Source organism: Oryzias melastigma, linkage group LG10 (assembly GCF_002922805.2).
Source record: "Oryzias melastigma strain HK-1 linkage group LG10, ASM292280v2, whole genome shotgun sequence".
Taxonomy (NCBI): domain Eukaryota; kingdom Metazoa; phylum Chordata; class Actinopteri; order Beloniformes; family Adrianichthyidae; genus Oryzias; species Oryzias melastigma.
This window is the reverse complement of record NC_050521.1, coordinates 11,379,884-11,400,185: the sequence shown is the minus strand read 5'-3', so window position 1 is coordinate 11,400,185 and position 20,302 is coordinate 11,379,884. Positions and strand designations below refer to the sequence as shown.

Here is a 20,302-nt window from a genome sequence, read left to right as displayed (position 1 = left end):
GACCTTTGCTCCCGCATAGGAATAACTCCTAAAAAAGAAACCTTAGGGATGCCCACATGAGGGAGAGATCCTATCCCAGGACGGACAGGCGATACCAGAATTGTTAAAGAAAAATTAGCTTCTAAAACTACGTATTTAAATAGAGTTCGTTCAGATAGAGGTGAGAAACGAGTGGTGATGAATTCCAGAGTCAAGACGAAGTAGAAGTGCAGTCCATGACCAGGAGCAGGAGGACAGACGACCCAGCAGGAATCACTCTCACTCAGAGATGCGAGATGGTGTCGGGGGCGTGGTCCACGGTGAAGAGTGGGAGCGTAGCCAATCCACCTGGGATCTGAAATCTCTCCCACTCCCCAGAGGAGAGTGGGAAAAAAGAACATGTGAATGGAACTGCACCAAACAAAAGCATGGAGAACTAAATGCAATAAATAATAAAGAGTAGAAGAGAGGAGAAGTAAATGATCATAACGATGATAGAAAATCTTAAATTTACATTTAAACACATCAATATTAATCTAGCCTCACAAGAGGGATCAGATCTAAAAATTTGATTTGAAGACCAAACATTTTAATTTTATGAAAGGTACATAATTGGTTTACAAAATAGACATGTAATGTATTCACTAAATGTAAAAAAATGTGCATTTGAAAAATTAAACATTTTTTTTAAATCCTAAAACAGACTAAATAACCAAAAAAATTGCTCTTAATATTTGACTGTGTAGCTTTAGAAATGGCACCCTATGACCTATCTTTTCACCTTTATGTAATTTTTATTTTTTTTTAAACATCCTCTTTACTTTTTGTATTTTAAATATTTTAATTTAGTTATAAAAGGCTAGCTTAATAATCAAAGCAACTACACGTTTATTTTTAGAAACATAAATATATAAAAGATGATGGGATGGTTTTTGGTCAATTTTTTTAAGCATTTATTATTATTATCATTATTATTATTATTATTATGTTGTTGTTGTTTTTTTCCACCAGGGGGCGTTGCCACATTCTTTGGGTCGGAGTAGTATGAGCGGGGAAAATTAATTAATGTCAATTTGGGAAGCTCGAACTTGAAGTAAGTTCGTTACTACATTACTAGTATTGATTTTATCAAACAAAAAGTAATTTTAAAAAAACTTACTTGGTAAAAAAAAAATGCTTACAGTCTTTGCGTAGGTGTAGCAAGCTGGCTCGTGCAACAAACGATCGGCTAACTGAAGCTAACACAGGATTGCTAAACTGTAGTAACAGTACATAGCCATACCCCCACAACTGTAAGCAAAGAGCTTCTTATATTCAATTTTACCCGTTATCCCGTGGAAGGAGGAAAGTTCTTGTGACCTAAAGGTTTGTTTTTGTTTCTAGAAAGAAGAGTTGACTATGTTTCGGAAAAGATACTCCAACTTATCCGTCGTGACACGTGTCTTAAATGATGGTAGGTGAAACTATACTCCTCATGTGCTTGTTTCTATATTTACTCTGTCAACATTACCTTTTTTGATAGTATTTATTTTGATCCAAATTTCTTGTGTGGTAGGATATACATATATATTTATGAGAGTATAAAAACAACGCAAACAACTAACACTTGACTGTTTTTGATTTTTTTTTTTAAAAGAAGGGTCTTTGAGTGGAAAACAGTTGCAACTTACTGTCATCAGCTTGTAGAAATTGTTTGCATTTTGCTTGTTTGTCGTTGATGTCACTCACATTTGACTGTAATAAGCTTAGACCCCTTATCCAACCGGAAAAAAGTCGAATCTGCTGCAGCCGGAATCATTTGAAAGGAGCACATATTATGCTGCGTCTATTTTTAGCAGTCGCAGCTGTTCGCTTTCATTCATTCGTTAGATGCAAGAGATGGATTGTAAAGCATATTTTACTTGATTTTTTTTTTCTTTCTGACCCAGTTTTTTTAAGTAAACCACATATTGAGTTGTATGTATTTCCATGTGTGACAAACAATAAGGGAAATACTCTAAATGTATTATTCCTCACCTTTGCTACCCACTTAACACATAATCTCAATTTTTAGGGGTAAAAATTGTTTAGAAATATTTTACTTAACATTGATAATTCTATTTTTGACTTAATTATTTTAAGCCATTTTTATTTAGTTAATTTTTAGTATTATAAAGATTAGAATTATGGTTTACTTTATTTTGACGGTTTTATTTTAGCTTCAAAGTCTCATTATAAACTATATAGGTCTTTTGTTTCACTATTTACTTGCTTATTTATTTAAAGTAATCCTTTTAAACATTTTTTAATGGATTCTCTTCAACCAAGGTGATGTGTTCAATGGCTCTGGATGATAATTGTTTATTGTGGAAGTTGTGTTCTCCATTTTTTATTTTTTTTTTCTTCCCCATATTGACCAAAACAAAGTTGTTGTTTTCGGTCTCGTTGCCGATCGGGCCGCTTTTGGAACAATAAAGTTCCATTTAAGCTTAGGCATAAATAATGGATGGATTGTGTCCCATACATGTTTAAATTTTGATTTCACAATTATATTGTCTAAAATATTCGTTTCTAAACCGATGCGTTAGCTGTTTAATTTAGCTGGAGCTTCTCTGGGTGTTTCCGGTTGCCCCGGAAGTAGAACGGGGATCTTCCTCGTGTATTTCCGTCGTCGTCTTGTCATTTGTTAGCAGGAGCAGCTTGCTAAGCTAAGTTGCGTACACTACAGCAATCTTACCCCACGTTGTTTGTTGCATTTGAACACACGAGGGCAAATGGTTGGGTCTGTATTATTAGCCCGATTTTGTGGTTCTAAATAAGGCTGGGACCCGCAGACACGCATTTTCCTCGTCATAGAGGTTTCTTTTCCATCCTACGCTACTTACAGAAACATGGCGGACGGCGGGCATTACTACAACGGTAAGATACTCACTGTTAACCTTACCGCTCTCTGCACCTTTCACCATCTCTTTTCAGACCATGAGGAGTTTTTGGTAAGAAGAGAGGTCAGAAGCACAGATTTGATGGCCCAATGTGATAACACGTCCCTGCTTCCCCGTGAGTCATCAGCTATTTAACTTAATTAACAACAAGAGTACTGCCAGAACACGGTTTGTATGGTCCAGGGGGAACGGTCAGTGAGCATCACTGCTGTATTTTTTTCTTCATTACATAGAGAAAGATTTGGATGCTCTGAATTGTGTGATACTGATAGATATGCGTCAAATGACTTGTTTTTGGTTTAAAATATTGATTTAGAATTTGTTAACCATATTCTAACACAAATAAAATGGAAAGTAATATTGATCAGAACTGCCTATAAGGCTATATCGTCAGTGTGACCTATATATGCTTATCCTTTTTGTTTCATTCCTTTAGTTTGTGGGAAAGTAAATGCAAGTGATGCATATTTTTGTGCCATACTAATCACTGTTGCATTTTTTAGGCATTAGAAGTGAAGCAAAAAAGCTTACATTCTTCTTTTTTTCTGCTTGTCATATTTTTCCATGCTGATATCTTGAGCTCCCTTTGACTTTTTACCAATTTAGCCACACTGTTGCCATAATGTTGATGCGATGACAGACAAGATCTGTGTCAGTTTCCTACTTTTGTCTGATCAATAGGTGATACATAATAGTCAATTAAATGTTCTGTTCACTTTTGTCCTACTGTCAGATAATACAATTTTGTACCACAACCCATATTATAATACTCTAGAAAAGTGGAATTTGTTGAGAAGTTGGATGTCTGCTTGGTCATTATTCAGTGCAACTTATTTTCAAGTTCAGATTGTCATTGTTTTTGTTTTGTTTTGCAGAGCACGATGATAGAACCGCTCCATTCCGCAACCGCAAAGGGAGAGGTGGCCACAAGGGTCGGCCGTTCGATAGGTCTCGCAGAGACCGTCAGCGTGGAAGCCACACAGGGGTGTTTGGGGGTCCTGGACCTAGATCTAGACTTGACAATGCAGATGGAGATGTTACCATGAGTGATAGCTCTCAGGACAGCAGCTCTCAAAACAGATTGTAAGTGTTATTCGTCAAGTTTTGTTATCTTGTTGTTAATGTACTTTTGTGTAAAGTAGAAGTTAATGGTGGTGGAAATTCTTTATGGCTTATTACATTAAAGACTGTAAAGCTGCCCACATACATGTCATTAATGACTTGTTTTGAATTCATACAAACACCCTTTTTTTACTGTTCCAAATGCTTTTAATCTAATTTTTTTGCTTGTGTTTCCTCAGGTTAGAATTGGTAGGGTTTTTATGTGTATTTTTTAATTATATTTCTTAATTTGTGTGATATATGATTTGTACTTTCATGAAATCAATACAATTTGATCAGATGTGATACAATTTAAGGGGTTTTTTGTAGATATTACTAAGAGGAAGGACTTCATTGATAAAGGATTAGTACATTTTAGACGCAAGAAGCTGAAACGCTTTTCTCATTGAGAGTTTACATATGCAACTCCTTTCAATTTTCTTGAAAGATTTAGACAAAATTTAACATGTAAACAAAACTGAGATTTTGATGTTCCCAGAGGGCTTTGGAGAAAGTATAAATGTATTAATTCTAAAAACCTTCTGTCAATAACTTAAATAATAATTATTTTACTTTTTTCTTTTGAATAGTAAAGCAGATTGAAGTCCAAAACACAAAAATGTTTTTTTTTATTTTTTAGTTATTTGATGCATGTTACGATGATCAATTCATCTGTTCCATACATGTCTCTTACAGTAGTGAAACAGTGTCACTTGTGTCCTTAGATTTCAATTATGGTGATTTCTTTAAATTTGCGACATCTTTGCTTTTCACTTTTGGCCTCTAATATGCCACTTTCTTTGCCATAGCTCAACTTTAGCATTTTTGTGTTCAGTTCCAACATTGGCTGCAGTGATTAAACCCAATCATGCTGCTGTAGCAAGAACTGTCTGTGGGTTTTCTGTCTGGCTCTGTAGGGAGTTCTGCTGTTCTAGAATATGTAGATGTTTTTCAGTGCTCCTTGTTTGCCAGTAAAACTATGAAAAAAAACAAACAAAAAAAATTCACCAGTGCAGGTCTTTTAAGAATAATTCTTCAAACATAGACTCTGAATTTTATTAATATTAAAAATCAGGGAACATAATAGTTACCTTTATGATACATGAGTTCAGAACTGCAGAAATTTTAACCATTAAAGACCAGGTATTATTTTCTACAATTCCATTTTCAAATCGTTTTCTCATCTGATAAAGCTTCTGGTGGTAGGTGTGTGTTTGTTTTGTAGCCATGGGTGGAAATATGTATGAAAAATAGAAGCAGAAAGTTGACAAATCTTTAACTTTTGGAGGAGGATTAAGTAATGATTTGATATTTTTATGTTGAATGTTATAACAATTGGCAGAACTGAAAACATTTCTTTGAAATGTACTGTTTTTCCACATGAATCTTTAAAAAATTATGATTTTATTTATTTTTTAGCAATCCATATTCGAGAAACTTTCGGAAAGGAGACGGACGGTTTGACAGAGATAGACGGCAAGGCAAAGGAGCAGGAGGTGGACGAGGAGGAGGCTTCAGAGGAGATCGAGGTGGATTAAGTGTGAAGGCTCGATCGGGCTGGTACAAAGTTACAGTGCGTGTCTTTGAATTTATATTTAAGGATATCCACAAATCTAAACTTTTCCCTCATAAAACGGATACTATTTTAACATTTTTTTACTAGATACCACATGGGAGGAAGTATGACAAAAAGTGGTTGGTGCAGGCCCTCCAGAACATCTGCTCAGTTCCCTACAACCCTGTGCAGGTACATCAGAATACAGACTAGTGAAAATAGGTTTTAGAAATGGCATGAAAGAAATTATAGTAGTGATGAGTATTTATAGATATTAGTAGTTCTTGTCCAATTTCAGATTTTGAAAAAAAAACATTTGTCATTTCAAAAATATATATTTATATTTTTCTTCCCTTTTATTTTTAGTACCATGTTGATCATAGCAGGGTTCAATTTTATGTGGATGATCACGATGCTGCAAATGCTTTGCTGAAATGTTCTCACAAGATCACAGACTCAGATGGCTACAAGGTATGTTTTTTGACTCAACGATGACCTTTTTTAAACATTTGGCTTTTAAATAAAATTCTTGCCGGGTTACTTAAAGCCATCTTTCTGCTACCTTCTGTTTTTTGGTTTTAGGTTGAAGTGCATGTTAACCCATGCAGTCCTCCATCTTTTCTGGTCTCTGACCTAAAACCCGAACACCTGGAGTACTTAAAAGTGAGGCTTATATAATCAGCTTTCTCCAATGCTGGCATCCCACGTTTTCTTTTCGACTGTTTGTTGATTGATGTTTACTTTTGACAGCAATGCATGGCGAAGCGGTTTGATGGTTCTCAACAAGCACTTGATCTCAACAACATACGAACAGATCCAGGTAATTATGTTTTTATTATTTTCACATCCTGCATTCAGTACATACAACACATATGTTCACACAGCACCTGCATATAGTGGATGGAATTAGAATCCTAAAAATTGTTGAATCTAAGCCTCCAAGGATATTTGTAGCATTAACTTCCCCACCAACAATAAAATAATCCAAGAGTGAGAGGAAGGGACAATTAATTTTTACATGCTGTTCATAAAGCAAACATAATCCTTGATTTTTTTCTTTCTTTTTTTTTTCTATTTTTGCCAGACTTGGTGTCCCAAAATATTGAAGTCATTTTGAACAGAAAGACGAGCATGGAGGCGGTCATCAAGATCATTGAAGAAAATATTCCTGAGGTAAGACACATTTTTGTTTACACAATTTAGCAACACGCCATTTAGCAAAACGTCTTCTGAATCAACCTTTTAAAATCCAGTTTGAAGCAAAGAAACCTTTGATCAACCTTTTCTCTTTTTCTCAGCTGACTTGCTTGAATCTGAGCAACAACCGCATTCAAAAACTGGATGAGCTGGCTGAACTGGTTTCCAAGGTGCCTAATCTGAAGACCCTTAACCTTTCTCACAATGAGGTATGGCAAAGGTCTCAGTCAATGTTATAAGAATTGGTGTTTAGAGGCACTGTAAGAAACATTTAAAAGTTTTTTTTGTATTTACTTTATTTTTATCACTAACAATACATGAAATGTTGTTTTGTTCTTTCTAATGCAGCTTAAAACAGACCGGGAGCTGGATAAAGTGAAAGGCCTGAAGCTGGTCGAGCTGTGGCTCAACAGAAACCCCCTGTGTGCTCTCTTTAAGGACCAGGCTGCATACATAAGGTTAGACAGTCATTCTAGGAGATAAAAAGTTGAATTAAAGCAATTTTGATTCAAATGTTCACTCTAAAAGGAAAGTAACACAGCGTCGCCAAAGGCTGTTGGATTCATACGGAAAATAACCTCATTTCTTGAGCCTTAAAATGTTAAACACATCCATGCTTTAACAAAAAAATCTGTCTGGACTATTTTTTTTTATTAGAATGTTTCAATCATTAAGTTGGTATGATAAAAGTTCAAAAGTGTCTTGTAATTAAGTACATAAATGTAAAAAAGACACGAGAAATGTTTTTTTGCCTTAAACATCTCACACGAACCATAACGCCACATCACTGTGGAAGCGAAAACAGTTTCCACCACTGAAGAGATTCCTGAAAGTTTTATTTGTTGCTTTGCATCTAATGATCAACATTTCCTCCCCCCCTCACCCTGAGCTTACATTTCTTATTTCTAAAAGTCGCTAAGAGGACATCAACCTAATTTCACAGTTTTTTCCTTTCAGTCCTCTTTGATGTGTGTCAGTCTGAACAGCCACCTGCTCTCTCAGCTTCTCTGTGGGGTTCTCTTTGAGGCTTTGGTGTCCTTCCATTTGTTGGCTTTTCAGTGATGCTATTCCCAGCAGTCCCCACGGGTTTTCTAAGAAATTATCTCGTACGTTGTTCTAAAATCTGTAAAATAAACATGATTGGAAGCAGGAGATGACACTCTGCAAAAAAACCCTCTGTTGAGTGCTTTCAAAAAATATGAAACTGAAATGCTCTTTTGAGCTGCAATGCTAAAGGACATATGTGCTGAATTGCAAATGCTTCTCATTTGACACCTGATGGATGTTTGGATGAAGAAAAGAAAATGCACAGCCACTGAATTCCCTCCCCTCATGGCGTCCCTGCCCATTCGGCCCCCTGTGATAGGCGAGTATGGAAGGCTGGATAGCCTATGACGGGTAAGATCCCACCTTGAAATCTCGGGACAACCTAAGGCAGGCACAGTCACGATTACTCGGCCTCGATCCCCATGAGCACAGACTCACCAACACCACCACAAGAGGGAGCATGGAAGACGGGACTCCACAGGTTGAGTCGTTGGGCTGAGGCGGAGTGGAAAATGTCTTGAACGATCACAGATGAGCCAATGTGAAAAAGCCTTTTCTCTCTTCCACCATGTCTGATCTTTTGCCTACAAACGGCTTCAATCAATGAAACGAAGAGCTCTGGGAACAAATCCATGATCAAGCATCGGAGAGAAATGAGTCTGAACTGAAAATTGCAGCTTCAGTTTTGGCTGAAAATGTTGAAAAGACAAACATGACAAACATCCCTTTCCTACGTCTGTGCAACCTGCACCACAGAGTTGTAGATGGAAAGCAGAGCAGACTAATGTCCAATCACCTGCTTGCCCCTCTGTAACTAGAGGTCTGCAATAATATTTAGTGTTGCATGAAGAGCTGTGTATCTCTTCAAACGAATTAGACTTTGCTTTAAAGCATCTGTAAAGGCCGTGGTGGGACTGCTGGGTCCAGCTGACCCTGAGGCCTGCTGTCCCTTTATGATCATCTCTATTCTTAGGACGCCTCTCTTTGCTGGTATTTCTAGGTGACAAAAATGCCTTGTGCAGTGACAAGAGTTTAAAGTTGGGATCCGTGTGCCAATATTCACTTTATATTTTTTTTATCCAGACCCTGGTTTGTATTTTGGTGATGATCTGTTCCTCAACATCTTGTCAGGAGTGTGTGGGGGGGATTACACGAGACTGGCGGTAACCACCCCTCTCCCAGCAGTGCATAACCTTGTTATTTTGACTAATTCACTTTGGATTTCTGGTTCAGTCTGGTAGAAATGTGCATGTCTGTATGTGTGCTCTTTAGAGTGTGCTGTGCTTGTGTTGCTCTTCCATGTCAGATCTGTGTATTTCACCATATTGGGGGGAGAGGGTGAGTATACCTGCTGGTAAGTACGTTTTGGGATGGAAAATTCTGAAAGCACAGTATGAAAACAGAAGGGGTTGAAAGTGTGATACTCTAAAAGAAAAGGAAAAAAAAACAACACCTGACACTTGGTACACGTATGTTTCATTTCTGTTTAATCGCCTTATTTGTTTAAAACTGAAAAGCATTACAAGTGGTCCAAAAGATGTAATGATATATTAATTTATGTGCATTTCTTTAGAGTCCAAGATTTGGAGTGAAACTTTTTCTTTTGCTTCTTTTTTGTGCCAGTGCTGTGCGGCAGAGATTTCCCCGGCTCCTCAAACTGGTAGGCCACTGTTTTTTTCTTTTTTTCCATATTGACCTTCTTTTAAAGCATTTCAGCCGTTTTGATTTATTTCTAGCTTAATACAAATGTCATTTAAAAGGAAAGCATCACAATGAGCTTAAATCAAAAATATCACCTGGCCTTAAAAAAATATGCAAATGCATATTTTTTTATATTAATGTGTTTAAAGTACATGATCCAAATCTGAAGTTTTTAGTTTTTCTGCAGGATGGTCAGGACCTCCCACCACCCATTGGGTTTGATGTTGAAACACCCACTGCCATTCCTCCCTGCAAGGTTAGTTCATTGATGGTTTTTGTGTAGTTCAATCAAACTGGCTGGGGGGGTGGAGTGTGGATGATGTGAGCATAACTGAATTATAACTCATAACTTTGACTCATTATCCCTCAAAGTTTGTTTGTTTTGTCTTCCTCAGGGCAGCTGCTTTGGCTCAGATGAAATAAAGGTCCTCATCCTGCACTTCTTGCAGCAGTGAGTTTCTCAAACTGAAAATCCCCTCCATAGTGTTTCCATAGTTTTACTGTCCCGGGTTAACTGTAGTAACCCTGTTGCAGGTACTACAGTATATATGACTCGGGAAACAGACAACCTCTTCTGGACGCTTATCATGATGGAGCATCATTATCCATAACAACGCCTTACACCACACAGAACCCCTCCAGGTAAGTGACGTGGCCGGCTTCTGAAGTCATAAAAATAAACATTAGACTAGATTGTGGTTAAATGTTTGGTTGAAATGGATGAGCTGTGTGTTTACTTCAGAGATTTTCTTTATCCTCTATTTAGGAGCAGTCTGGGGGAGTATTACAAAGACAGTCGAAACCTGAAGAGGATCAAAGACACAAGTGAGTTTCCATGCCGAGGTCCCCCTCCCCATAAGCTGCTCTTCAATGCATATTGACGTTCACTTCTTTTCTTAAGCGATGCGCTTTCGACTGCTGAAGCACACGCGGCTAAACGTGGTGGCGTTCCTCAATGAACTTCCAAAGACACAGCACGACATTGCCTCCTTTACTATTGACGTCAACACTTACACCGTAAGTTCCTGTCGAACTGTTAATGAAGACTAATTCTGTGTCATCCTTGGTCTCATGTTCAAAAATGGCACGTTTTTACAGAACACACTACTGTCATTTACCGTTAGTGGAGTCTTCAAAGAAGGTAAGATAAGTTTGTGAATGAATTAAGGCTGTATTTCGACTCTCAGAAAATTATAGACAGGGTTGCTGATGTTTGTTGTTATTTTTCTGTCATTCAGTTGTTGTTGATGGAAAGTCCAGAGAATCCACAATGGCGTTTTCCCGGGTCTTCATCACAGTCCCTGCAGGGAATTCTGGGTAAGTTTATATAAAACATTGTATCGTTTTAATTATTTATTTATTACTAGTAGTATTCTTTTTTTGTTTCATTTTTTATTTGTATTTAGTGATGCCTTGTTTGTGTTAAGTTTTGGGGGAAATTTTTGTTTTTCAAAGTTGTCATTAAAAATAAACTGGAATACAACAATAAAAAAATATGCTGTTTTAAAAAAGGAGAATAAATGCAGTCCTTTTCACTGCTGTTTAAAAATTCTATACCTTACATGTCAAACATGTGTCGTCTTTGACAGTTTGTGCATCGTCAATGACCAGCTTTTCATACGGATGGCAACAACGGAGGAGATCCGCAGAGCGTTTGTGGCTCCTGCCCCAACTCCATCGTCAAGTCCCGTCCCAACCCTCACTGCACCACAACAAGAAATGCTCACAGCCTTTTCACAGGAGTCTGGCATGAACCTGGAATGGTCACAAAAGTAGGATTCTTTAGCTTTTTAGAATTCTTTCGCTTGTGTTGCTGTTAGCTTTTAACTGTGTAACAATGAAACATTTCTGTTTCAGATGCCTGCAAGACAATGAATGGGATTTCAACAGAGCAGCACAGATCTTCACTCAGTTGAAGGTAACACATTTAGTCTCTTTTTTTAAAACTACTTATTTATTTCATTGCTTTGAAATTTGTTCAATTTTTCTCCACAGGCGGAAGGCAAGATCCCAGATGTCGCCTTCATAAAATAAATATTAAATGAGATTTGCTGAATTTTATTTTTTTATAGTTCTTTTGTGGCTTCTTCTGTTCAATTAAGATATGTAGGTTGAGTGAACTTGTTAATCCTGTTTTACCATCAAGCACACGTTAACAGTTTAGAATGGTTTTGCTGCTTGGATGTTGATGTATTCTGTCTTTATGGCCAACATATATAGACACGAGTGTACATTTTCAAATAAAGATTAAGCCAATAGTTGAATGTTTTGCCTTTTTTTAATTGTGAAATGTATTTTGAGTAAATAACTTGAAAAGCTGAACTTTAGTCCATTTTTAAACCATATATATATACTCAAAAGAGCAAACACTGGGGAAAAAGCTCAAAGATAATAAAGACAACTTTTGCAAAAACAGTTAAACACAAGGCATAAGTGCAGTTAATATAAAGCCCTGTTATATATTGGTCAAATGTAATATTTAAAAAATATATATATATTTTTAGACCTTTTGAAAATCTGCTTAAAACAAAAGTGATAAAATGTTTTTCCAGTTTAACTAAATTGTTAGAAATGAAAATATGACATTTTAAGCACATGTTCACGCTGCTTATTGAGTTTATAACATTTTTCTCAGCCTGTTTTCATTTTTGAATGTTAGCATTACCCATTCTTAACTGAGGACTGTTAATGAATTTTTTTTAGGATACATTTCATCTTGGAAAAATAAGGTTGAGTTCCTCTTCCATAAGCAGGTCCTCTTAGCATTGAACCTCATTTAGAAAACATAACTTTTCTCCACACAAGTGCATCATCTTGAACAACATATTTAAAATAAATCCCTTTATTTAGTGACTTGGATCCAGAATGGGATACAGGTGGCTCAGATATTCAAATTACAACAGGTTGAAACTAACTATACTCACAAATCCTCCAGAATAAAACATTTGTTGCATCCCAAAGAACGGGAGCTGCATTTTTAGAAGAATTGCAAAAACGAAACTCTTCCCAAAATGTATTTACAACTCCAATTGCTGTTAACCGGAGTACAGGCGTTTCTCTTCCGGGTTTCCTGCCTCGTCACTGTGACGTCTTACGTACGTACGCCGCCATACCATCAGTTGGCGTATGATAACAATAAACAACCCAGAAAGAAGAGATACGCAGCAGCAGGACCTGTCGCTCCACACAAAGGAACCCAAAACATGAGTCGGGGCGGCTGGAGTTGGTTGGAGTAAAGCTTCGTAATAGTCGCGGGAGACCTTCGGGTTCCTGACACGAATAATTATCTAGTTTTTGCGACGAGGCTAAAGGGAAACTAAAGTTACGGGTTCTCCCTTCCTTAGCCTCTTGAAGCTAGCTCCGGGTCCTTCCTTGCTTTAGTCCAATTTGTTCGAGTCTGTTATGCAGTTGCCACAGACCCGTACTCGCACTCGTTCTCCTCCGCCACCTCTTCGCTCCCTCTCCCCGCTCTCTCTGGCCTTATGTCTCGCTGGCTTTTCCCCTGGTCCGGCTCGATCAAGAAGCGGGCCTGTCGGTACCTTTTACAACACTACCTCGGTCACTTCTTGCAGGAACGACTGAGCTTGGATCAGCTCGGCTTGGACCTGTATAACGGCAGTGGTGTCATCAAGGAAATCAACCTCGATGTGTGGGTGAGTTTTCAGGGGAGAAGAAGGGCAGCAGCAGCAGAGGGCTTGTGTTATTGTGGAACTCGTGCACTTCTGACTGTTTCGCAACCGCACTCGAGTTTAACAACAATCTCTAACGTCACGTCTGCAGCAGAGCTCACGTTTCTTCGGGGAAAAACACTCATCACGTTCTCGATAGATCATCTGTGTTTCCAGTCACTCAGGATTGACGCATTTCACACCCGTCGTGCCAACTTAACTCTTCCCCTTTTGCTTTGTTTGTTCCATATTGATCATTTTCAAAACAAAAGCTTGTTTCCTCTCTGCATGTCTATTTTCAACCATCAAAGGCAGTCAACGAGCTTCTGGACTCTCTTGGAGCTCCTCTAGAAATAGTAGATGGCTTTGTGAGCAGCATCAAGGTGACCATCCCCTGGCAGGCTCTTCTGACTGACCACTGCACTTTAGAGGTTTCTGGCCTTCAGATAACATGCAGACCCAAATATCGAACCAGTAAGTTGCATTATAAATAACGTTTTAACAGAATTGTTGAGTGTTCCTCTCCATATATGCACAATTTACAGAAAAACAACAATACCCCTAAGTTTTTTTTTTCAATTTTCGCCCAGGTGGGGGATGGGATTCACAAGGCTGGTCATCCAGCATGACCTCCAGCATGCAGTTGGCCCAGGAGTGCCTGAAAGACCCCCCAGAAGCATCCGAGGAGCCTCCTGCCCCGCTGGAAGGCCTTGAGATGTTTGCAGAGACTATTGAGACAGGTGAGCAAAACCTCAGTACTTCCCGCTCCGGGATGAGTGGGTTTGTAAAACAGTCTTTAATGGAAAGATCAGCTTGTTAAACAAAATATAATCATATTCCCATGAATATCTATGAAACAAAAAAAAACATTTTAGTAAAGATTGTAGACATACAGTAAGTTCTAAATGTTTGTTTCTGAAATCATCTGTATTTGCAGTCCTACGTCGTATCAAAGTCACACTTCTGGATACCATCGTCCGCATTGAGCACCAGCCGCTGGACCTGAAGACAGGCGTTGCTCTGGAAGTGCACATCAAACGGTATTTCTGAGATTCAGTCAAAGATCTACTCAAAGGAAATGACCACCGATGACAAACCACACAACCAGGTTTTATTCAACATATTTGAAGTTATTCTCATTCAAAATAACACATAGGGATGGATTTATGTTTCAGACCAATGTAACTTTTAGCTCATTAACTTTTGTGTATTAGTTTGTTGTTGGCTTTATCTCTGCTTAGTATGATGCATATTGTTGCTTTTAAAAATACTACAAAGGATTTATATGTTCTTCAAGATAATATAACTTAGATGATCACAAAACATGAATTTTTCTGTATAAAGATTCTACCTAATATTATTTAGGATGATAGAGAGAATTTATTTATCTCCTGGATTTACTCAAAATAGATATCAATAACTGTTTGCTTCATTTATCAGCATATAGGGCAGTGTCTTAAGGTAGAATTTACAGCTCTGTACTGTAATCTTGCATTGCTTATTAGTTAAAGTGTTACAAGTTGTTCTTCTCTCCAGAGTGATGGTGAAATAATCTCACTTGTGTTTGTGTCATTGTGAGAAGGGGAGGACGGAGGAAGCCTGATAAGACGAATAGTCTGTTGTTGAATTCACTCACCAGTCCCGTGTTCTTTAAGGAAGACCATTTAAAAGTGCTGCACGGACCAAAAAAAATCCTAAAATATTAAACTCATAAATCACACCCCAGAATAAGAACTATAGTAAAAGTTATAATACTATTAAACGTGAATAAATACAGTTAAAAGCTGTTTAAAAAGAATCAAAGGGAAAAAGGTTAAACTAAGATATTGACTAAAAGCCAATGACTAGAGACGAGTCTGAGCTGGAAATTGAAATGATCAATATGTAATTCTTGCAAGTTGAACTCCATAGTTTTGGTGCCAGAAAAGGCTCTGTTTCCATTTGCTGGAGGATTAACTGGCTGACTGACTGCAATGCTCGAGTGTGGCTATGAACTGTCATGTTGACTCTTCTTTTGAGTTTACAGTTAGTGACAAGTTCAAAACTCTACTTAAAATGATGTTATTAAAAGCTAAGAAGATTGATCATTTTAGCACAGTGTTCACTGAATGTTTCAGTCATTTTAATTCTTTGACTCCAACCAAACAGTAGCCACAGTTTTCTGTGTCCCCACCTTTGTTACTTTGCGTTTATAAATCTGATAAAAAGGGTTTTCTTCCATCTCTTTTAGGGGTTGGGCATTATCCTTTTTTCTCCTTTTAAGTACTTAAGCATTCAGTCTGCACAGTCAAAAGCAGGTAAAAGTGTGCTTTCAAGTAAAACTACAAATGTTTCATTATTAGTCACAACATATCTTGTGTAAACACTTCTGCAAACAGACCTACGCCCTCATGTCCTGCATGCTCCAGGACCCTGTTGGCATTTTGCCGTGAAACTGGTGAACCCCATTTGTTTTTCCAGCATTTCACCAAAGCTGTTCAGTGTGACTGCATTTAAAACCCCAAGGGGTTTTTCTTTTTACCATTTTATCTCACACAAGCGGCTCCATCTGCAGCTCACCGCTCCCCAAGGAGATGTGTCAAATGCAGAGAACAAATTTCACACACTGCGGTTCATGACAACTAATGGGACTTTAATGTAGAGGAAATAAAAAAATATTGTTATGGGCCTTTATTTTTGTTTTCTCAGACCTAGGGGTTCAAAGTAAGTCCAAGCGGTCCAGACCGGCGTTTTGGTAAAAGAATTGGGGACGGTAGGCAGGCAGTGCTTTGTTTGGATGTTTGCATTGTCACCGCCAGTGGATTGAATGCTCTGGATCTCTCTTTCTGTCCCGGCCTGCGCTCTCTTGCTTCCGTAACAACACATCCTCATTCCCAAGCCGTCACATATTGACGGTTGGGACACCTCCGAGTCACTTTTTGGGTATCCCCAACTCGTTGTTTTTTTATTTATTTATTTATTTTTGATGCGCTGGCTGGCAACCCCTGGGCCAAAAACTGGAACCTGTCCAGTACCGGGTCATGGAGCCCACTGGTACCCTAACCCAGGCCTGGCTTGCGTCCACCCGTTTGGGTCCGGTACTGCGTCTAGTACTGCACCTGGGGCCAGTTCGCGTGCTGTATCGTTTCGGGTCCAGTACTGCATCTGGTACTGCGTCCGGTGCCGAGTTGGATACCAGTACCATGTCCCGAGGGTTGCAAACCCTTGAGTTTATGGACAGCCAGCACGTCAAAAAATGATGAGTTGGGGAACCCCAAAACGTCAATATGTGACGACTTGAGGATGAAAATGTTGTCCTGAGGTAGTACCGGCATAACAAACAATCTACTTTCACCCCTGCTCAGATTGGAGTACTTTGATGAAGCGGTGAGGGATCCAGCCAGCCAGACTGCCGTGCCTGTTGACATCCACCAACCGCCTGCCTTCCTCCACAAGATCCTTCAGCTGAATGCTGTTCAGCTGTTTTACGACAGCACTGGCACACTTCAGGTAGATGAAGTTTTATTTTCTTTCTGAAATGCCCTTCACATTTGTTTGCTCAACTTTGAACCCAACTTGAGATCAGACGTGTACTTTGGATGGCATCTAAATGGGTCAGAATCCTGGGAGCATATTAGCTGAAATGGCAGGTATATGTTGATTTAAAATAGCCAGAAAGCCAATTTAGGAGGCTGTAAAAGATTGTATTTTTTGTTTTTTCAAATATAAAATACTCATGTTAATCATGTTGCAGAAAGTTTGCCATATTGAGACAGGAAGTACTGCATTTTCTGAATATTTTAGGATCCTCCTGAAGATGAACATCAAAATTCAGCTATGGCTAGTGAAGAAGAAGAAGAAGAGGAGGATCAGGAAGAAGATGACAAAGCCAAGCCTCTGGTAGCTCCACCTTGTCCTCCATCCCAGCCCTTGCTTATTGGAAGCTGCTCTGGTTTCATTGAAACAACTGTCAAGCTCAAACAGAACGACATGCTGCCTGGACCAAAGGTGTGTGTTGTGTTCCCATGTGAACTAAAAGCTCATTACAGTTCATTCCTTCATCGATTCCTCTCTTCTTTCATCTTGGCTCATCAGTTGGAGTTGGATGGGAAAGTGGGCTGCATCCACATGCTGCTGTCGCCAGATCAAATAACTCATCTGACAGACCTGCTGGCAGCCCTGTGCATAGACACTGGTATATTTTGAAACCTCTTTCTTCTATTAAATATTGGAGCAGATCTGAAAAAAGTTAACTTATACTTGACTTTTTATAAAGCTGTAATTTATTTCTTCTGTTTTGTGTAATTTATCATCCTTTTAGTGTTTCATAGCGGTTATTTCATGTCATTCTTTGTGTTCCTCTTTTATCTCAAGAGTAAAATGAAGTAGAATTATAGATGTACTAAGATTGTTCAGCTCCTCACTACACACACTTTTTTAAACAGACATGAATATTTTCACACTTTTCTTTCTTGTTTAAACTCAAACCTTCATAAAAAAATGTCTAAAATTATAGAATGAAAATGAAGCTCTGATTGCGATGAAAGATTTATGTAGATTTGGCCAACTGAACACATTCTGAACAGGAGGTGATTGATTGACAAGGGCTTTAGCCAACCAGGATGCTGTAAAAAAAGAAAAGCACTCAAAACTGCAATGAAAAAATATACCAAACAGCATGACAGTGAAAGGGGAACCGGAATATATTGAGGTAATACTGAATATTGTGGGGCAAAATAGAATTTCATTTCTGCAAGTTGCCCCACATAAGGTTGAGATTTTCTGTCTCTGTTGAAGTGTGTCTATAATGACATTTATTGACCTCACTTGTCTTTTTAATTTCCAGAGACTCTGATTGCCTCACTGTATTGCTAATCTAAGTTTTCTATTTGTCAGAGCCAGAGTCAAAGGGTGGTGGAGTACTCAGTCGTCCATTAGACTCCGACGACCTGCGTATGATTGAGGAGGACCTCGGTAAGCAGCTGGGATCCAGTCCCAGAGACAGGGACTGGGAAGCGGAGACTGAACCAGAGCACTACATCACCAGCCTAGAGAATGGAGGTACACAGCTCTAAAATCTCTAAGACTGACGACCATCAAATAAGCTTTTAGAGTAAAAAAAAAATGCTGTAAAAAATAATTACAGTGTAAACAAAGTTTAGGATTTACACACTCCTAAAACGGAATGTATACGGTTCAGGACCTTAGTGTGTGATTTGGTATGAACTGCAAACACAATTTTAGTATATAACTTTTGAAATATTTTGTTTTTATTTCCTGATAACTTATTTTATAACTTTTCTTTTCATTCACTGTGAGAGAAAGAGGCTTTGTCTCCTCAAAATAATCACTGGATAAAGTTAGACGTGTGCATCTTCTCATTCCTGCAGACATGTTTTATTCTATGGGTCCCGCTGGGATGAGCTGCAGCGGGACATCCATCCGCTCGGGCAGTGAGCTGTCAGAAAGTGACATGGAGTCTTCTACTCACAGCTTCTCCAGCTTCACACAACCTGCATCTTTGTCTGCACAGGTACATCCACCGTGTTTGTGCTCATACCTGTTTTCTCTCATTCAGCAGAAGAAAACAAATAGAACATCTGTTTTTTGTATGGTGAGAAAAAAAGCGTATAGAACCTGTGTTTGGACAATGTTATACTAACATATGCATTTTTGTCTATTAACAAAGCTGGAAAAAAAATGCTGATTTTTCACTCTTTTTCCAGGGTTTGGTTCAAGTTCCCAGGAGATATCCTGTACCGGGATGTTTGCCCAGCCTACCTCAGAGCAGCAGAAGCAGAGGTAAAGTCAAGAACACAGGTGGTTGTTTTAATTGTAATTTTTTATTGTAAAAGAGCCTTTAGTTTTGGGAAACACTGACCTATTATTCTTCTGGTTCTGAAAATCAATTTTTGAAATGTATATTTAAACTAGGAAAAAAAGCTTTTTAAAATTAAGGGACAGAATATAAGATTTCTAAATGATTTTCTGGAGTAGTAAAACCTGTTTTTAAGTGTGTTGTTTATTGTTTCAGGACGCTCGTACAGCGGCCAGGCAGAGCAGCTGAAGCCTGATGCTCTGTTACGACTGACTCTCGGTGGACTTACTTTAACTCTGTTGACGGAGGACCCGGTCTCCAAGTCTGACGGAGCCTCCTCTTTGGCTCAGGTGTCTCAAGTGTTCTTCCGAGAGCTGGGATTTTTCAAGGACAATATGTTCAGCGAAAAAGGCTTCCACCATTTGAGAGGGGGCTTCGCTAAGGCCTGCCCACAGTCCCACCTGAGGTCAGGATGCGCACACAGCCTTTCAGCTGTAGTTCATGTATGCACAACAGGTAGATTTCTGAAGATTAGTGTTTGGTATTTGATTGAAATAGCTCAACAATGGAGAAAGCTCCCTTTAAGGTAAAAAAAATAGTTTAGTTAATGTTGCAAAAGATTTGTTTCACAGCTCAAAAGTGTGTGTTAAGCATCAAATATCAGGAGAGAACTGTTTTAGATCTTTCTGGCATATCATTTTCAGCACAACGTTCTGTTCTTTTTTCCGTTACCATCCGGCCTTTGATGTTACATTCTTGGTCTTATGGTTACGCTCATTCTTGAAGTCTTTTGCAGACATCCACATTTGACTGTCTGACTTTCTTCCGGCAGACTGACAGGGGCAGCGGTGCAGGTTTCTTGCGAGATGCGCAGCGGGAAACGTCGCTCTCGGGCTGTGACCTCTGACCTGTCCTTTAGCAGGCTAGAAGTGTTGGAGTGTATCTGGGAGGAGGGAAAGCCTCAGTACTGTGAGGTATTAAAAAAAGCTGTGTTTTTTTTGTCAATTTTTGATCATATATCAAAAGGGAAAAAATAACAGGACCCAGCTCTACTAAACACTAATTTAAATAATCTTGAATTTGTCCACTCCCATTTCCATCGCTGTTTAAGAATGTATTACATGCATTTCCAAATATTTCCAATTCAATACTAACAAAAAACCTTTTTCCAAGTTGTTAATTTTATTATATTCCTTTAAAACGTAATTAATAGCTTTTTTAAAAATAATTTTCTAAAAGCTAATTGTAGCTTTTCTGTATTACATTACATAATAAATCACTGCAAATGATACCATATGTGAGTCATACAGTTTTCAATAATTTAAAAACACTTCTT

The 20,302-nt window shown here is 38.4% G+C and overlaps 2 protein-coding genes across 3 annotated transcripts in view; both read left to right on the top strand.

The window, feature by feature from the left end:
• The first annotated feature begins 976 nt into the window (after nucleotides 1-976).
• On the top strand, nucleotides 977-11,759 carry zgc:153681 (uncharacterized protein LOC751719 homolog). Of its 2 annotated transcripts, XM_024283431.2 has the most exons (24): nucleotides 977-1,072; nucleotides 1,163-1,271; nucleotides 1,363-1,432; nucleotides 2,935-3,015; nucleotides 3,776-3,983; nucleotides 5,421-5,574; nucleotides 5,665-5,748; nucleotides 5,923-6,027; nucleotides 6,139-6,219; nucleotides 6,307-6,376; nucleotides 6,641-6,729; nucleotides 6,855-6,962; nucleotides 7,102-7,211; nucleotides 9,424-9,460; nucleotides 9,689-9,757; nucleotides 9,897-9,952; nucleotides 10,036-10,143; nucleotides 10,268-10,326; nucleotides 10,403-10,518; nucleotides 10,600-10,642; nucleotides 10,740-10,818; nucleotides 11,091-11,273; nucleotides 11,359-11,419; nucleotides 11,497-11,759. In XM_024283431.2, exons 3-24 carry the CDS (start codon nucleotides 1,378-1,380, stop codon nucleotides 11,533-11,535), a joined length of 1,995 nt encoding a protein of 664 aa, XP_024139199.1. In that variant the 5' UTR covers nucleotides 977-1,072; nucleotides 1,163-1,271; nucleotides 1,363-1,377; the 3' UTR covers nucleotides 11,536-11,759. The 2 variants fall into 2 exon arrangements, with proteins under 2 accessions (XP_024139199.1, XP_024139201.1); XM_024283433.1 differs by lacking the exons at nucleotides 977-1,072; nucleotides 1,163-1,271; nucleotides 1,363-1,432; nucleotides 2,935-3,015 and adding an exon at nucleotides 2,655-2,877.
• An 854-nt stretch (nucleotides 11,760-12,613) lies between these two features.
• Nucleotides 12,614-20,302, top strand: part of atg2a (autophagy related 2A) — a 26,327-nt gene continuing 18,638 nt past the window's right edge. Inside the window, exons 1-12 of the mRNA XM_024283336.1 lie at nucleotides 12,614-13,154; nucleotides 13,481-13,643; nucleotides 13,760-13,909; nucleotides 14,107-14,209; nucleotides 16,514-16,658; nucleotides 16,953-17,156; nucleotides 17,244-17,343; nucleotides 18,045-18,209; nucleotides 18,539-18,681; nucleotides 18,875-18,950; nucleotides 19,183-19,432; nucleotides 19,799-19,940. Coding sequence (XP_024139104.1) covers nucleotides 12,984-13,154; nucleotides 13,481-13,643; nucleotides 13,760-13,909; nucleotides 14,107-14,209; nucleotides 16,514-16,658; nucleotides 16,953-17,156; nucleotides 17,244-17,343; nucleotides 18,045-18,209; nucleotides 18,539-18,681; nucleotides 18,875-18,950; nucleotides 19,183-19,432; nucleotides 19,799-19,940 — 1,812 coding nt within the window. The 5' untranslated portion in view covers nucleotides 12,614-12,983. The remainder of the gene's footprint in view (nucleotides 13,155-13,480; nucleotides 13,644-13,759; nucleotides 13,910-14,106; nucleotides 14,210-16,513; nucleotides 16,659-16,952; nucleotides 17,157-17,243; nucleotides 17,344-18,044; nucleotides 18,210-18,538; nucleotides 18,682-18,874; nucleotides 18,951-19,182; nucleotides 19,433-19,798; nucleotides 19,941-20,302) is intronic.